Source organism: Ursus arctos, unplaced genomic scaffold (assembly GCF_023065955.2).
Source record: "Ursus arctos isolate Adak ecotype North America unplaced genomic scaffold, UrsArc2.0 scaffold_23, whole genome shotgun sequence".
Lineage (NCBI taxonomy): Eukaryota > Metazoa > Chordata > Mammalia > Carnivora > Ursidae > Ursus > Ursus arctos.
The window spans coordinates 1,632,572-1,652,584 of record NW_026622908.1 but is presented as its reverse complement, the minus strand read 5'-3'; the positions used below and the strand labels follow the sequence as shown (position 1 = coordinate 1,652,584).

The window sequence follows — 20,013 nt, the reverse complement described above, 5'->3', positions numbered from 1 at the left end:
ATGAGCCAGGACAAAGAAACTTATACCCAGTATTTCCTTATAGACCCTAGCCATTTAACATTGAGTGAGTCACTTGATAGATCTAATAAACACATCTGTATATGAAAAATACACTTACCAATTTTTTATTTTCTTTTAAAATTTCATCATATGTGTATGAAAACTATAAAATATATTATTTTATTTCTATTAAAATATTTTATTAATGACCACATGTTCTAATGAGTTTTCTTAAAATAAAACATTTGAAGTTTGCTTTTTAAAATAGTTTCTACAATTTTTTCAAGATGTTTCATGCCAGTCCTGCCTAAATATAGAATTAATAACTTAACAAAAGAATCAGGGCTATAAAATCTGAAATTTATATTATTTTAAACAAACTAAGAATTAAAACTTTTCCTTTCTGAATTAAATAATAATATTTTACTTTTTAGAAGATAGTCAAACAGACAAATTTAAGTGATTTAAGTTACAAATTGATTAGAAAATGGAAAAAATAAATGAGGTAAGAAATGAAAAATATACTTACAGTTATATAATCCTATGTAGTAACAATTTGACTTCTCAAATCCAAATGTTCTGTTGCCTTACTTTAATTGAGTGTCAGTGTTTGAGGCTTTACTTAACTTTTGGGGCATTTTATAGACTTCACAATTTGTTTCTCCCTTTAATTTCATTATGCAAGAATATATTTCTGTAGTGTATAGGTGGAATTTGGCAGGATGATCCTGGTTGCATAGAGAAAGATGAAACACACTGAAGAATAAGTTTAAGAGAAAGTTTATTCCTGAAGTTGGGGAGACCCTGATAGAAAGTTGACACAGCTCCAGTAACTGGTAGAAGGTGGCAGCAAAGTATTCAAGAGGTTCTGTAACACAGTGGAAACAGGTTTATGGACTGTTCCATGTAGTCAATCCACGTTTAGTATGAAAGGCTGAGACTCAAATGGTCTTGCAAAAATTTTTCATTGGGCAGCAGTATCTCTGGCACTAACTCTTTGTTTAGGAGTAAAGCTAGAGGTGTGGAGAGGGTAGGCCAGGAGCAAAATGGACCTCTGCCCTAAATTTCTACCTGGTAACACGGCAGAACTAGAGACTATAGTTTCCTGGAATGTGGGTAAGACTCTCAAAATAAATACAAAGTAAGAGAAAGAGAAAAATGTGAGATCGAGGCACTAGTTATGTGAAAATAGGCAAATAGAGGTGACAAAGCTGTATATTTTGCTGGTTAACTAAGTGAAACTCTTAGTTCAAAAGAAGGAGAGGCTCAAGCCATGAGTGAGAATCAAGAAATAGCAGGTGGGCATGTATTGCATGGAGCACTGGGTGTTATATGCAAACAATGAATCATGGGACACTACATCAAAAGCTAATGATGTACTGAATGGTCACCAACATAACATAATAATAAATTTAAGAAAAAAAAGGAATAACAGGTACAGGAAAGAGGTGAGCTGCATAGGAATGAATAAAAATTTGTGAGAGAGAAAATCCTTGAAATGTAAGGAACTATCCGAAACTGCACAATCCAAGAGCAGCCATTTAGTATCTCTTATTTTCCAAAATTTCCATGAAAATAACAATATCCTAACCATAGATGCTTGGAAGATCTACTAATATAACATTTTACCCGGCTCCCGGTAACTTCTATAAAATAAAGATGGGTTGTAATTTAAAAAACAAAAACAAAAACAAAAAAACCCAACTTTTTCTTACCTTCCAGTGGGAAAAGTTGGTTTTCTAACTATTGTTACCAAAACAAACAGACTGGTTTTATCTGTTTTTTTCTCCCCCCTCAAAATAGTCACAGGAGATTCTTAACAGGGAAACAATTAAAATGTCTCTGGAGAGAGATGTTCCTGAGGAGTATATTCTAAAGTTTAGTTGAATAATTTTAATTAGGTAGCCTTGGGAAATGATTTAAAAAAATTAAATGTCAGAGAGGTGTATAAATGCAGAGAATAGCAGTGAGGAAAAAGCAGTCTTAGAATTTTTGTTTGTCAATGTTATATTATTTTTACCTGAGATAAATGTCTGCTGAGGCACTATAATCCAATTATGTGTAAACTTGTGAAGAAGCAGAAAACAGCAAGAAGAAAGAGTCACAAGGATATAAAATGTGCTATTCAAAATATTTTGTTAATAAAAATATATTGACAATAAACAAATAAACAATCTATTGGGACTATACCAAAATAAAAAACTTTTTGCACAATAAAGGAAACCATTTTTAACAAAATGAAAAGGTAACCTACTGAATGGGAGAAGATATTTACAAATGATATATCCAATATGGAGTTAATATCCAAATATATAAAGAAATGATACAACTCAACATCAAATAAACCAAATAATCCAAGTAAAAACTGGGCAGAGAATCTGAATAGGTGATTTTCCCAAAGAAGATGTACAGATGGCCAACAGACATGTGAAAATGTACTTAACATCATTAATCCTCAGGAAAATACAAATCAAAACCACAATGAGATATCACCTTACAACTGTCAGAATGGCTAGAATCAACAAGGCAAGAAACAATTAAGTGTTGCTAAGAATGTGGAGAAAAAGAGAACCCTCTCATGCCCTTTGGTGGGGATGTAAATTGTGACAGCTGCTGTGGAAAAAAGCATGGAGCTTCCTCAAAGAATTAAAAATAAAAATACCATATGGTTCAGTAATCTAACTACTGGGTGTTTACCCAAAGAAAATGAAAATACTAATTCAGAAAAATATATGCACCTCTACACTTACTGCAGCGTTATTCACAATAGCTAAGACATGAAAGCAACCCGGTGTGCATTGATAGATGAATGGATAAAGAAGATGTGATATATATATACAATGGAATGCTACTCAGCCAAGAAAAAGAAGAAAAGAAAAAAATGAGATCTTGACATCTGCAACAACATAGATGGACCTAGAGGGTTTAATGCTAAGTGAAATAAGTCTGAGAAAGACAAATACCACTTATATGTGCAATCTAAAAAACAAAACAAATGAATAAACAAATAAACAAATAAAAAAACCAGACTTTTAACTACAGGGAACAAACTAGTGGTTGCCAGAGGGGGGAAAGGGGTGGGGGATGGGTGAAAGAGATAAAGGAGATTAAGAGGCAGAAATTTCCAGTTATAAAATAAATAAGTCATGGAGATGAAAGCATAGGGAATACAGTCAATACTATTGTAATAATATATAGTATAGTACTTATTGTGGTGAACATTGAGTAATGTATAGAATTGTTGGATCAATATGTTGTATACCTGAAACTAATATAACATGTGTGTTAATTAAGCTTCAATAAAAAAATAAGTAAACCAATTCTTTGTGATGGAGAATTCAAAAAAATCAGCATATAACTAAACAGAAAGTTAAGAAATCCTCATGTTTTAGAAGGGTCAATATTTTTAAGGTATCAATATTTAAATGTATTTTAAATGCATTGATAGATTCAACAAAATTCCAATCAAGATATCATCAAGGTTCTTTTTTGAATAAATTTTTTATTTAGGACAGTTTTAGAACTATGGAAAAAATGTGAAGGTAGAGTTACCATATGTCTCCAATACAGTTTCTCCTATTATTAATATGTTAATATGGTAGATTCATTGCAATTAATGAACTGACACATTTATTGATATGTTGTTAGATTGATACATTATTATTAACTATAAAGAACCTAGTTTATTCAGATTTCCTTGATTTTTACCTAATGTTTCTTTTTTCTGTTCCTGGATCTCTTCCAGGATACTACAGTACATTAATCATCTCCGTAGGCTTCTTTAGATGGGCACTTTCTCAGAATTTTGATGATCTTGAGAGTTTTGAGAACTCCAAGCAAGTAGTTTGTATAATAGACCTCAATGGGGATTTATATGCTGTTATTCTCAGATTAAATTAGGGTTATGTGTTTTGGGAAAGAAGCCCATGGGGGTTAAATTTGCCATTTTCATCACAACCATATCTTGAGTTTTTGCTATCAGAATAATTTATTACTGTTCATGTGAACTTTGATCACCTGACTGAAGCACTACTTGTTAGGGTTCTCCACAAATTTGCTGTCCTCCCATCCTGCACTTTCCACATTGGACCGTGCGGAAGGAAGTCTCTATGAGCAGCTGACACTGAACAGTGGGAATTATTCTCTACCTAGAAGATGGAGTATCTGTATAAATTATTTGGGATTCCTTTACATGGGAAATTTGTGTGTTCTTCCCCATTTATTAATTTATTCAATTATTTATTTACATCAGTATGGATTCATGGATATTTATTTTATACTTCTGACTTATATCCAATATTAATTTATTTTGTTGCTTAATTTTTCTAGCTTTGGCCATTGGGAGGCTTTTCAGTTGGCTACTCTTCCATTTGACATCCAACCATCATAGTGTGTTTTTTAAAAATCACTTCCTTATTTTCTGCTACTATAAGATGCTTCAGGATCATCTTATATATTCCTTACCAGGGCCCTCTAATCAGACATTCCTGCAGTAATACCTGGTTACTTTTATTGGAGAATGGTATTAGAAACCAAGGTCCGGGCTCTAGGTGTGTTCATTGCTACCATGGTGTCATTGCTTCTAGAATCTCTAAGAGGACAGAGCCAGGAAATATATGTGATCCTAATAACTTGTATATAAATACATAAGTATTACTATATGTAACTTTCCTCCCTTACTTCTCTGTAACCTCCCACTCCAAAAGTGAGAATCCCGGCTCCACCAACCAACCTCCATTTGCTTATTGTTGATGTTTTATAGTAGGTCTATGATCCATTTTGAGTTAATTTTTGTGAAAGATCTGTGTGTAGATTTATTTTTTATATGGATGTCCAATTCTACATTTGTGGAAAAGATTTTCTCAGTTTAATTGCCTTTGCTCCTTTGTCAAAGATCAACTAACTGTATGTGTTGTTCTACTTGTGGAATTTCTATTCTGTTTCATTGATCTTTATGTATATTCTATTGTCAATACCATGCTGTCTTCATTAATTTATCTTTACAGTAAGTGTATTGTATTTTACCTTCAATTATTTCTTCTTCAGTGTTCATCTTTTCTTTGTATAGGTAGAATAAGTTTTCTGATATGTATAATTTTCTTCTGCCTGAAGAACTTTTGAAAAATTTCTTGTAGGTCAGGCCTGCTGATAATGAATTCATTTAGTTTGTTTGACAAAGTCTTTATTTCTCCTTCACTTTTGAAGTATAATTTAACTGTGTGTGGGTTAGTGGTTTTTCTCTTTAAACACTTGAAATATTTCACTCTATTCCCCTCTTGCTTGCATATTTTCTGATTAAAAGTGTGTTGTAATTTCACCCTTGTTCTTCTCTAGATAAGCTATATTTTTCTTTTGTCTTTTATTTAAAGATTTTCTTTCTGTTTTCTGCATTTGAATATTATATGGATAGTTGAATGTGTGTGTGTGTGTGTGTGTGTGTGAGTGTGTGTGTGTGTGTGTTTCCTGTTAGGTGTTCTCTAATTTTCCTGTGTCTGTGTTTTAGTTTCTGTCACTAATTTTGGAATATTCTACAGCCACTATTTCTTCAAATATTTCTTTTTCTCATCTCTTTCTTCTCTTTCTGGTATTCCAATGATGCCTATGTTACAAGTTTGGGTTCATCCCATATTCTTGGATGCTGTGCTGTAAATTTTTTTCTTTTTTCTCTTGCATTCAGTTTGGTAGGTTTCTTTTGAGCTGTCTTCAGGAATCACTGGTTCTTTCCTCTTCCTTCTTCAACCTACTAACATGCCTATCAAAGGCATTCTTCATTTTATAGGTTTTTTTTCTAGCATTTCCTTTGATTTTCTTACAGTTTTCATTTTTGCACTTAATTTTGTCATCTGTCACTGCATGCTACTCTTTCTTTTAGAGCCCTTACTATATTAATCATAGTTGTTTTCAGTTCCCTGATAGATACCTTTAGCATCTATGTTATATTTGTTCTGATTCTGTAGCTTGCTTTGTCTCTTCAGATGGTAGGGTGTTTTTGTTTGTTTTTTTTTTTTTTTTTGCTTTGCCATGTGATGAGGTTGTGGGATATCCGTGAGGTGAGGTGGGGTGGAGTCTGGAGTCAACGACCACGAAAGAATTCTTGAGATGTCTTTGGTGCATAAAGGTAGTTTATTAAAGCATGGGGACAGAACCTGTGGGCAGAAAGAGCTGCACTGGTGTCATGAGGAGTGGCCCATTATATACCCATAAGTTGGGAGAGGGTTAGGTATAGCGTAAGTTTCTAAGGAATTTTGGAATCAAGGTTTCCAGGACCTTGATGGGGCTAGCTATTGGTGGGGAAAGGTCATTTATTACCGTCTAATAAAACCTTAGTCATGAGGCCCTTCAGATGTATATCAGTGGGCCATATGCTTGGGGGATGATTGCCAACATGTATCTTGGGGGGGGGGGGAGGTTAGAGATAAAGGAAATTTCCAAAGGAATTTTTCATGTTAAAGTAGACTTACAGGATCCTGGTGGGGGGTGGGGGGTGGGGGGGGCATCAGGCTAGGATTGCCTTCTGCCCTTAGCAAAGTATTAACATCGAGGCAGTTGAGTCCCTAGAGGAATGTCACTCTGCCTGTCTCCAGGACTTGTCAATGGGCTGTAGGTAGTAAGGACATGTAATAATTTTTCTTCTGCCTTTGTTTCCCACATCATTCCCCCCCCTGAACAATTTTGACCCTTAAATCTATAAGGTTGCTGGAAGGTCTCATCTTCTGTAACTTCTTCCTGCTGAATAGGCACGTAGAGATGTCCCTACCTATGGGTCAACATTGGTCAGTTGGGGTTATATAGATACAGGAGTTACAAAAGGCAGAGGCAGCTGAATCCAAGGGAGACTGCATGTGTAGATCTTCCCAAGTGGAAAGGATCATCTGTTGGCTTGAAGTTACGGCAGTGAAGGAGTCTCGACACCAGGTGGAGAGACATGGGAGAAAACAGCAAGACATGATTAGTATAACAAAATGAAAAAGAAACCCAAATTAAGAGTCCTTTGGTAGTTGACAAAAAATCCTTTTGCAGTCCAGGAGTTTAGTCAATCATTAAAGGAAAGAGAGGGATCATTTAAAGAGCCAATTTGAGTATTCATGTCAGTAACCCAGAAATATTTTGTGATAATCTGGATGTATACGCAGAGTTCTGTTTTTATGATAGCACAACTTCCACCTTGTGTAGCAGTTAAAAACATCTATTGTCATTCCGTTTTGTAAAACTGCTTCACGTATTTGTATTACTTCAGTATTTAATAGAGAAATGCTATTTCGAGTGTCACTTAGGCTTTGACTATGTACTTAAGGGTAGCTGGGTTTAAAGTCTGACAGGTCTCAAGTATTACTGTAGGCATATCTATAAACATAGCCTGGTATTTAATAAGTTGGCTTCCTATCATCCATTGGTGGCTTTTGGTCTTGGACCTGACTTGAAGTCACTACAGTAAGCGACTGTCCCATAGTGAATTTTGAGGGTCCTTTTACCAGGAGGGCTCTTGTATGCTGGCTAACGCCTCTCCTTGTAATTTATATCCATAGAGGTGGCTTCTAGGATAAATATGATTATGTGGGATGAAACCATTAAGAAGTCTTTTTGTTTGAGGTCTAGCCTTAATATCTTAACAAGGAATCACTGGCAATGGGGAAAGACTTGTCAAGAGATAAGGGCTTTCCCAAGTCATCATCCAGTATAATCACAAGGAAAGTGGGGTCATCCATTACTATGCATTGTATTTTTGTTGTTGTTGAAATATAAACTGATGTAAATAGGTCATTAGTATGGAGATTTAGGATAATCTTGCTAGGATAATTTTGCTGGGATGTGTTTAATATTTGCTGTGGCTGAAGCTGTAGGTTGAAGATATTTTCATATCTTTTAGTGTCTTTGCTTTTATCTCGCCTTCTGTAAGTATTCTTTCCAAGAGAGAGAAGAGCTCTACAGCTGTATTCCACTGTTATATTGTATATTGTGTGGTGGTAGTTGTGGGAAAAGGGTATTGTTTGAAATCTTATGATTACACTTCAGTATTTTAACCTCGTGTCTCTAAGATGTGATTTTCACAACCATTTCTCTAGGGGTATAATTGTCCCAAACACCCACCTTTGAGTTGAAACATAAAGTTTAGAGAGGACTGGATTGTGAGTAATGTGCTTTGCCCAGTTGGGGTAATGATGTAGTAAAATTCACTGAAAAGTAGGTCTTTGTAATGGAGAACAATTTTGGTGTGTTTTTTTTTTTAATGTTTTTTTATTATATTATGTTAGTCACCATACAGTACATCCCCGGTTTCCGATGTAAAGTTCGATGATTCATTAGTTGTGTATAACACCCAGTGCACCATGCAATACGTGCCCTCCTTACTACCCATCACCAGCCTATCCCATTCCCCCACCCCCCTCCCCTCTGAAGTCCTCAGTTTGTTTCTCATAGTCCATAGTCTCTCATGCTTCATTCCCCCTTCTGATTACCCCCCCTTTCTTTATCCCTTTCTTCCCCTACCAATCTTCCTAGTTCTTATGTTCCATAGATGAGAGAGATCATATGATAGTTGTCTTTCTCTGCTTGACTTATTTCACTTAGCATTATCTCCTCCAGTGCCGTCCATGTTGTAGCAAATGTTGAGAATTCGTTCTTTCTGAGGTGTGTTTTAAAATGGTTACTTTTCCTTCAGCAGGAAGGGATTTTCTTTGTTTTTCACAAGAACCCCTGGAGGTAACCTCCATGAAAGTGTGAGGTCATTCTGAATTCTCTAATTCTAGTCCACACTCACTCTCAGCAATTTGTCAATACCATTTAAGTATTCCTACCATTTTAAGGCTCTAGCAGTTATATTCCAGATAAGCAGATCTCACCATGACTCTGAATTTGTTCCTCTCTTCCATTTGCAAGGTGGCAGTTTACCCTATGACCTCAGTTCTCAGAAAGGTCAAAGACAAGTTATCAATTTTCAGTTTCTTTAGCCTTTTATTTTCTAAGAATGGGAATTCCAAGTTCTTTAAGTCAAGCTTAAAATGAAAGTTTTTGTGGTTGCTGTTGTTGATATTACAAGCCTAATCTAAAATTTCTATGGAAAGCTAAAAAACCTAAAATAGTCAAATAACTTTTTATTTTGTTGTAAATTTTTATATAATAAAATTATTAAGCCATTATTTGTTATAGGTAGATTAATTAAGAGAATATGGTATTGGTAAAAGAAGAGATAAAAAGATCCAGGGACAAAATTGAGAGTCCAAAAATAGACTCTATTAACTTTTAAAATAATTGCCCAAAAGATTCAATCACAACACATTATTTTTAAGCAAATGGTGCTGGAACAATTGGACTTCCATAAGCAAAATCTGAACCACAGCATGTATCTTTTATCATATACAAAAGATAACCCAAAACAGACCTATTTAAATATGAAAGCTGAAGCTTTATAATTTCCATCATCTGGTGAATCCATGTATCCACATAAACAAGGAATAAACAAATGATATATGTAAACACACGGATGAATCTCAAAAGCATTTTACAAGGTGAAAAAAGGGACACTCAAAAGCTGTATATGATATGATTCCTTTTCTATGACAATACAAAATAAACAAAAACAAATGACAATGGACCAGTGGATTCTTCAAGAGCTGTGAATAAGGAATAGGCATTGACTACAAAAGTGAATGGGGAAATATTTTGAAGGGATTGAGATAATATTAATTTCGACTGTGCTTGTAGACATATAACTGCATACATTTCTCAAATTTTGTAAAAGCATGCAGCTGAAATTTACTGTTTGTAATTTTTAATTCCCTAAACCTGACCAAAACCCAGAAAAGAAACAAAAATACAGAGTTAATTTTGATGGTGTGAAAATAAAAGTAGCGTCAGTATGGCAATGTGTCTTTTGAGATCTATATTTTGGGGGACAGAAAAGCGGGAGTTTCTATGTTAAAATATGGTGTTTGGTATGTTAGCCTGGGAAGTGGAATATGCTTGTTTTGGGTTTTTTTTTTTTTTTTTAGTTATTTTAAACTACAATCATTAATTTTATATAGACTCTGTGCATGGGGCACATTTAACAATAAAAACAAAACAAATTGTAATGCAAGAATTTAATTTCAACATGTTCATATTTTCATCATATCCAGATTATTTAATTTTGGATCTATTTATGCTAATAATAGAATGTCAAATGTCAAATTAAACTTTGCAATGGGTCATATAGTTTATTTTCAAATTATTTTGAGATCTACTTAATTAAAAATTGTAAGATTACTGTTTTTCACATATAAGTGTGAGTCCCTCTTCTGTGTATAGAAAGCTGACTTTGAGATTCAGCTCTTCCACTTATGAGCATGACACCTGTTGGAATTTAATTTTCCTGGAGGTCCTGTTCCTTCAAAGCTTATGCAATACTGTATGGTCACAGAAACATAATACCATAAGGGGGGTGGTTGGCAGAGAGGGAGCATAGAAAAGGCAAGGCTGATTTTACTTACCTGAAATATAGCAATGATGATTAGGTGGGTATGAAGATTAAATGAGACAATACATGTGCAGTGATCAAACAATTGTAAATGCGTTCTGCATTGTTAACATTCAATACATGGAACTTACTGTGACTGATATCAATGTAGAGTTTGGATTAGTACCTCATGCGTTGGCCTGAGGTTTTCTTGGTTATTGCTATCAAATGAGAACAAAATGTTAAAATGCTATTGCATCCATAATACTGTCCCTTATATAGTTATGGAATTGACTACACAATATTGTTCCAAGGCTTATGGTGTGCTCAGATCATGTAATTTATATGTGGACTATAGCCTCCAAGATGCTCACTGATTTTGGTGAGTGTATGGAAAGACTCTTTTTCATTAGGTAAGAGATTAATTCTTTGCTCAATATTTCTAGAATTTGGAAAGGAGCAACATAAGGAATGGAGCAGTCCTGGAGAAAGGCCTTCGTTCCTTGATAGCTCCTTCTCCCTACTTTGCATTTTTCCATTAATTTTGAGATGCAATGCCATTTTAGATCATATCATCCATACTAATTAAAAGTATTCTTTTCTGGGGTGCCTGCGTAGCTCAGTCGTTAAGCGTCTGCCTTCGGCTCAGGGCATGATCCCGGAGTCCTGGGATCAAGCCCCACATCGGGCTCCTCTGCTGGGAGCCTGCTTCTTCCTCTCCCAATCCCCTGCTTGTGTTCCCTCTCTTGCTGGCTGTCTCTCTCTGTCACATAAATAAATAAAATCTTTAAAAATAAATAAATAAAAGTATTCTTTTCTAAGGCAGTTTGAATGGTGAATGTAATGACATTCTCAAATGTGCAGAGACTGCATGGGACTCAGTCTCTAGAAAATAATAAATTCAACCCCGGATATGGCTAAGAAGTAGTATTAGAAAAGATAGTTCTATGTGTTTAAGTTCTTTCCACAACATTCTTCACCTGATGTCATATTGTCTTCAAAATGTTTGTTCCTTGTTACTATGTCATCCCAGAAGTGAACATGACAGCAACTGGCTTTTTTCACTGCTTCTCTGCACCACTGTCTACTCTTCCTGCATTCCCTGTCTTCATTGAAAAGTTCACAATGAATTGTGTCTCTTCAGCCAGATTCCTGGATGTCATTGCTTCCTCTACTTATCCCCACAGGCTTGCATTTTTTGCCCCACCCTCACCTCAAGAAAATTTTGTTTTCTGAAAATGCCTCTTATTTATTTTTATTTTACTTTTTTTAAATTTTTACATCCACAGAACTGATATGTTAGTTCTGGATCTTACTATTCTATGTTTGAACCATTGCAAAACCCTGACCTTCCCTCAGGCTGTCCTATGCATTGTAACCAGAGTTAATTTTCTATCTGGTACCACCCTTCAATGAGTACTAGTTGTTATGGGACAAAAATCCAAGTTGGTGCTTGGAAGCAGTTTAGGAATTATTTCTAATACTGAGAATGATGATTTTCAACATTAGACTTCCACATGGGGTAAGAAGATTATTTATGTGTTTATTACAACAGAGCCAAAGTCTGACTCACAGTATATTTAGATGAGTGATTCCTCTCCTTATGAAGAAACGGAAAGTTCATTGTATCGAAATCTTCAATTCATCTCAAAAGTACACATATGGGGGCACCTGGGTGACTCAGTCGGTGGGGCATCTGGCTCTTGATTTTGGCTTGGGTCGTGGTCTTGGGGTCATGGGATTGAACCCCCTGTCAGGCTCTCTGCTGGGAGTGGAGCATGCTTGGGATCTCTCTCTCCTTCTCCCTCTGCCCCTCCCTGCAGAGAGAAAGAGAAAGAGATCTTTTGCTTCTCAAAATAAATAATAAACAAATAAATAAATAAAATTACACATATATACTCATGCTGCTCTGAAATCTTCACATAAAGATTTAGTTTAAGTATTAATATGTTTGGGATACTGTATACACACACACACACAGACACACAGATAAGAAGATAGCATAGAGGATATCACTACTCTTGTAGATTTATATATTCTGGAAAATGAAACTTAACAGGGAAAATAGCAGCTAGGAACATATCATAGGAAACTGGAAAGAAAGAAATGATATTTAGAATGGCCTGTTTTTGCTATTGCCAGAGCCAACTGCCTTCCATGCCTTCATTCACCCACTCATTCATTCATTTGTTCAGTAAAAGCTGTCTCATTAGATTTGTGGACTCTAGTACCTGGTTAATGATATGAAGTTTTGCCTCATTCAGATTTCATATTACTCTCAGCTCAGAGTATTTGCCCCTCATTAAAAACTCAGCAAATCTTCAGATCACTTAAGTATGCAATCAATGAATTTAAGATAATATCTTTAATACTGTTTAAAAATCTCCTTAGTGTAAATAAAAGGAGGAAACTTTAAGCAATTGAATATGCTGTGAAATCTATTCATGTAGTTTTTAACTAATATATAGTTTCTAATAGTAATTCTTTTCATGTGGAATTTGCCAAAGAGCATGTTTGGCCACATAAAGGGGGGAAAAGACCATGCTTTGTCCAATGTTCTCTGAATGTTATTTTAAATGATAAATAATTTCATTTGAGTATCCAACCCCCGTCCTCTTTACAGGAAAGGCTGTTATTCTTTCTGTGCTCTTAGATTCTTCCTCTTCTGCCTTTCTACCCATTTCTGCCTCTCTCCTCATAGGCTAAACTATATTAATGATTTCAGTTTAAGCAGGGATTTAAGACAGAATTCTCGAAAGCCTGTATTGAAAGGTTTCCATTAGTACTGCGTGAATTAGAGATAAAAAAAATAACTGAATATTTATGAAAGCAAATGGATAGTATAAAAAGTAGTTATAGAGAACTAGAAAATACCACCACCTCTCCTGTTGCTTCTAGATAAAAGAAATACGTAGTTTGCCTTTTACAGAAAACATGATTAAATGGAATGTCTTAGAAAAATGTTACCACATTTACTTTGTTCATACTTAGAAGAATTTAACTGAGTGCAGGCAGCCTAGTTAAGATAAGGCAGAAATTCCACGGAACGTATAAAATAACTGGTGTCTTCCTTTTCTATTCTCAGTTATCTGTTCATTTGGTTCACTTTTCCTTCTGAACATTTTTATATATAAGACAAAATGAAGGCTTTTCTAAAATTTTGTTTTTGTGTGATTCTTAGATTTTGTGATCAGTAAGTTTTAGTGATTATATCTTTTCCTCCAGCCAATCATCACTTGTCATTAAGATCCCAAGAGATTCAATGGTCCATGAAAGATTAATACTCTGCTGAGAGTATTTTGTAATCTCCAGAATTTGAGGAATGCTTCCTGGGAATATGAGTCAATGAAATTCCAATTTACAATATTACTAAGAAATGTTTATTCTAAGCTCCCATTTAACTTTATGTTTATCAGAATCAACTTTCAAGATGATAATTCACCAATGAAAATAAATTACTATTTATGTTTTCCATAAATTACTATTTATGTTTTCCATAACCACAAACCAAGAAAGTGACGATAATTGCCATTTGATTTTTAAAAAGATTATGGGACAAGTGTGCTCTGGGTAGTCATTACATACATGTAATTTTCCCTATTGTTAAAGGAAAAGAATTTTAGAAATATTAGTGTGAAAAATAATATGAACTTAAATACTTTTGAAAGCCTCTAAAAACATGACCTCCAACATATATCTGATGCATTTCTCACCAACCATCACATTTGCAATAGAAATTTCATTATTTCACAATATTTTACAATGGTATTTCAACTTAAACTTACTAACAAGGTGAATATTAGAAACAACATCTTCAGAGAACTTTCTGTCAATCAAGAGGATCAACCTTCCCTTACCCTCTTATTTGCCTTCCTCTCTCTCTTTACCTCTCTCTCCGTCTACCTACACACCTATTATATATACCATATATATAGTATATATTCATTTACTTAATATTTTCATGTTGTTTGTATACCCTCCTACTTTTGCATTTCTGCTTATTTGTTACATTCTTACAAAAGCAAACCTATATAATTTCATTTCTGTACAAATTGCCCAATAAAGAATTAAATTGAATAAAATTATCATTTAATTTTCATTTTGTGGTAGTATTATGTTAAACCTGTTTTAAAAAAATGTAACCCATTCCACGAAAGGACAATGGGAAAAAGTAAGTGAGTGCTCACGGACACTCTTGTCTGTTTATGAGAAATAAGAAAAGGTATTTCTATCTTGGACTTACAAACTATGTAGAGCTCTTTACATTAACCTATCAGGCCAAGCTGGAAATCAAGAAACCAAAGTCAAATCCACTTACCTGGTATTGAGTTAGATTCACAACTACTGTCTCAAGACAACCAATTTTCTTAGTGATATATTGGAGTCAAGGGGCTCATTAACTATAGGAACCAGGCTTGAGCACATTTTTTACATTCTCAGATACCTGCAAGAGTCATTTTCTTAGATTTGGGTGACAGAGGTAGAACCTGCTGTGAAGGAGGCCCTGGAAAGATAAAGACAGTATGTAGATTTGCTAATAAAGGAAAACTGAGGCATAAGAAGCTCATGTATCATCATTTCCAAGATACTCTCTGGAGTCTACCTCACACCATTCTAGATTCTGAATTTGTTGTTTTTCATGTCAGTAGGAAAGACCATCTTAATACAAGTTGAAACAGTCTGAATATAAATATGAAATCTATCAGGATAGCTTAATTTACTTTTATAGACCACTCTTTTTAATTTATCAACACGTTTTAATTACATTTTATTGATGAATTCATGGAGACATTTTAATAGTACTTTTAATTTTAAACATGTTTTCTTGGGATGCCTGGGTGGCTCAGTTGGTCAAGTGTCTGCCTTCCGTTCAGGTCATGATCTCAGGGTCCTGGGATCAAGCCCTGCATCTGGCTCCTTGCTCAGCGGGGAGCCTGCTTCTCCCTCTGCCTGCCGCTCCCCCTGCTTGTGCTCTCTCTCTCTCTGACAAATAAATAAATAAAATCTATAAACATATTTTCTTGGTGACGCAGAAGAAGAAATTTGAGAAATATTAGTTGATACATATTTTTATTTCACATAAAATACATTCCATATTTGTATATGTTTTTCGTAGCTTCTTATAGTATAGCAACCTGTATCTTTTCTATGAATGTATAAGCAGCTTTGCTTTGATGTGAGAAACAATGGAGATTAATGACATCTGAAATTTAGTTACACAGGATAATATTGACCGTTTCCTATGTAGAAAACCAGTTAGGACCTGGTTTTTAGGCTAATAAGAAAAGAGACATTGATTATATACATATATATATATATATATATATATGAAAAAAGAATTGAGGTGTTTAAAGAATTTATGTAGAGAAAGGCAGAGTTCTTCATTCAACTTTGCTTTCAGGGGTTTACTTTTTCATAATCACATTCATTTATTTGAAGAAAAGGCCATTCTCCGGACCATGTTTTTGAAGGCTTGCTTCACCTGCTGGTTTCTTAGTGTATATATGAAAGGATTCAAGAGAGGAGCGACTGAGGTATTGAGCACAGCTACTCCTTTGTTTAAAGTCACTCTTTCCCTTGCAGAAGGCTTAATGTACATGAAGATGCAGCTGCCATAAGAGAGGGAGACCACTATCATGTGGGAGGAACAAGTGGAAAAGGCTTTTTTCCTTTGACTCATGGAAGGAATTCTCAGAATTGCCTGGATGATGTATCTATAAGAGAGGATAACTAGTGTTAAGGTGACCATCAGTGTTACCACTGCTAAAAAAAATGCCATGAGTTCTAGAAAGCGAGTGTTTGTGCAAGAAAGCTGTAGAATAGGAGAAGAGTCACAGATAAAATGATCAATTATATTGGAGGCACAGAAATCCAACTGAAGCAGCAGGATTACTGGTGGAAAGATGACCAGGAATCCTGCGAGCCATGAGCTAAAGACAAGAAGGATGCAGGTTCTGTTGCTCATGATGGTCATGTAATGGAGAGGTTTGCAGATGGCCACGTAGCGGTCATAGGACATGGCGGCCAGAAGGTAAAATTCTGTCACCCCCAAGAAGATGAAGAAAAATAGCTGAGTCACACAACCATTGTAGGTAATGGTTCTGTCCTTCGTCATGATAGTGACAAGGAATCTGGGAATGCAGACAGATGTGAATGATATTTCTAGGAATGAGAAGTTTCGAAGGAAGAAATACATTGGAGTCTGCAAGTGGGGATCCGAAAGGGTGAGGGTGATAATGATCAGGTTCCCCGTCACACTGAGCATGTAGGTAACAAGAAGAAATATGGAAAGTACAACCTGCCACTGTGGGTCATCTGTCAACCCGAGAAGAATAAACTCTGTTACTGCTGTGTGATTTCTCATTATTTTCCTTCTTTATAATGGTATTCTTCATTTTAGCTGAAAAATAGATGAAACAATAAGAAAGTTATGACACCAGAAAAGAAACACACACACACAAAAACACACACACTTAAAAAAAATCATTGCTGCCTTGTGTTTTTAGAGAGAAATGATTTTGTGGGTGTAGAAACAAAATACTTACTAAAACTGACATATTTATTATGTAATTTATTAATTATTCCTATATTTCTTTCATTGTAGTCTCACATATCTCAGTATAAATCCCTGTCTCTTGAATGTTTTAATATATCCTGAAAACAAGGGGAAAAAAAGAGAACAAAACCTGTGAGATGAAAATCTAAGGCTCAGAGCTTACTCCCAGCATATTGCCATATTTTGAAGGTATTTTTGGTTGCTTTCTTCTTCATATAATTTTTAACATTTCTATTTTGAATAAACATGTCTGTTTCCTTCTCCCATTCAACGTTTTACAATCTACGGAGACCATTTGCCCATCTGGTAGAGTAATGTGTACCTGATAACAGTATACAGAAATATTTAATGGATGGGAGGGTAGCCCCAATCTAATTCCAATGTCTCTTCCATAATCTTAATTTTAATTATGAATCTGTCATAATGGTTTTTTCTAAGATTGTAAATATGTTCTTCTTGGGGTGCCTGGGTGGCCCAGTCAGTTGAGTGTCTGACTCTTGGTTTTGGCTCAGGTTGTGGTCTCAGGGTTTTGAGGAATGCACAATGAGGTGTCTGCTTAAGACTCTCTTCCTCTCCCTCTGGCCCTCCCCCCCATGCTCTCTCTCTAAAATAAATAAACATATCTTAAAAAAGAATATATATTTCTTAAATATATTTGTATTTACTCTCTACCTATCATGAGTCTGTTCTCTGATACATAAAGCAATACTTTTACTTAAGACTTAATTTTATTTTTGCAAACTATAAGTGTTCTTACTTAATTCTAAAATGATTTAGCACTTCCATAATATTACCTATTCTTTTCTTGAGGGAGACAAAAGGAATAGTTCAACATTCAAGGTAAGCTTTTGGGAGGCAAAGAGTATTTCTTATTACTCTTCTTTTTTATTTTTGGCTTTAATGCAACTCTTGATGCTTTACAGGATTTGTTTAATTTTTTTCCTGTTTGAAGTTCTTACTTTCCATAAAAGCTTTAGAAGTGCTGTTATCTAAGATCATTTTAAGAAATGCTTAACTGTCCAGACAGCCTGGCTAAGTCTGTAATGTCTCACTTGTTTTCTATATCTTTCAGAGGTTTCAGAGCTTTCAAAAGAAATAATATTTACTCACAATTAGCCAATTAACTTAATATATTAATGAACTTATTAAATTCTTTACCTACAAAATTCCCGGAACAGAATTATTCCTACTTTTCATCATCTGTCCTCTTTGTGGTCGTAAGATACGCATTTTTTTGGCTTCTGCCTCTATCTGATGGATGATAACCTTCACTCTATCAAATTCACATTGTGCAAAACTAAAACATAAAGTAGATCTGCTCAGTGTCAAGACACATGAAATAAATTATTTTGAATCTTATACAAAAATGATTACAGGGTGTCCTAATATTGATTATATTAAAAATAATTATTAAAAGATATTTAGATAAGAACACAATATCACCATGTAATCCTAACAATCACAAAATAATTTATGAATGAACAAAAATGTTGCATGAAACTCTTAAATTGTAGCAGTTTTCAAAATGTCTTCATTTGTATATTTCATATAAATTGTGTGGCTTAAATTTATTCATATATAAGATTGTGAATAATTGAGATTACTTGTACAAAGCATACATTTACTCTATTAAAGCAAAATTATATTCCTGAAACCATTAAAGACATACTTACTTTTATGGTATATATGGCTGGTTTAGGCAATGTCATTTCTAATGGCTTCTTTAATTTGTTTAAACACAAGTACTTTGAGATTTTTCAAAATTCTTTACACTCTCTTTCTTCTCTGCCATGTTATATTTGTAACCAAATACTCAAAATATTGATAATAAAGAATAATTTCAAGAACTCCTCTCCAATTTTTCAAAAAGGGTATACATCAACCCAAATTTCTCTAAGGCTCTGAGGTCCCAAGGTATCCTACCTATTGCTACTTTTAGAGGTGTAACTTGATATTTGAAATGAAATGTTATAGTTGAAATGAAGTCTAATATAATGTCTTCCCAAGCTTGGTGGGCAAGATGATAAGATTTTAATCATGTTATTCAGGCTACCCATAATATTATCTGCTCCATTCACAATGGACTCAGGAGGATTAGTTGAATGAATAAACAAAAGGTACCATGGAGATTGGTGTTCTCAAGACACCAGCATTAAGCTGTAGTCCAAATTAGTACACAATTTAGAATAGAATATTTTGGTGATAGTGATCTGAAATCAGAGCAGAAAAATATATATAAGGATTTAAATTTTTATAATAATCCAGAACTTTACAAATTTAATAGAGTAAGAGATTAGCAATTTCTCAGTGGCATTAGATTTAAGTTGTGAACAGTGGGTTTTTCTTCAATCTTAGGGAAAATATTAAGAATTCACTGTGATGATTTAGACTGGGGCTGAGGTCTCTATCATACTATACCATAAGAGATATCAGGCTTGATAAAACACCCCAAAATGGCCCAAGGCCACCACCTTACATAATATCTTCAGTTAAAGCCAAAGGAAGATGTTGTGGGGTGGAGAGACAACCAGTTATAGGAAGTTATCAGGCAAAGCACAGTGAATCAGGGTATGGTTGTTATGCAGATTTGAGTTGCCACCTTCTTCTTTGATAAGAGTTTCTAGAGATTTGATCATCCTCCACTTCCCAGTACAGAGAGTGAGACCCCCTTACGAATGGAGCTTCCTTATATAAATGTGTTTTACAAAAAAGTAACTTCCCAGTTTTCTGACCTTTCCCTTTGTTATTTTTTAAGAATAACCAGCTCAAAATAATCCTATGCCAAAAAGGCATATTTTGGGGTGTTATTCTGCTCCCCTTCAGTTATCTCTGCAAAGACCCTATTTCCAGATAAGGTCATATCTATAGGTTCCAGGTAGACATGAATTTTGAAGGGCACTATGCAAAGCAGTACAGGACCCAAACAGATACTTCTTTTTTTTTTTTTTAAGATTTTATTCACAGAGAGAGAGAAACAGAGAATAAGCAGGGGAAGGGGCAAAGGGAGATCCCCGCTGAGCAGGAA

General features: G+C 34.7%; 1 protein-coding gene across 1 annotated transcript; it reads right to left on the bottom strand.

Moving 5' to 3' along the window:
- Positions 1-15,857: 15,857 nt before the first annotated feature.
- LOC113249178 (olfactory receptor 6C75) lies at positions 15,858-16,796 on the bottom strand. The gene has a single exon (XM_026490705.1). It carries the CDS (start codon positions 16,794-16,796, stop codon positions 15,858-15,860), a length of 939 nt encoding a protein of 312 aa, XP_026346490.1.
- Between the last annotated feature and the right edge of the window lie 3,217 nt (positions 16,797-20,013).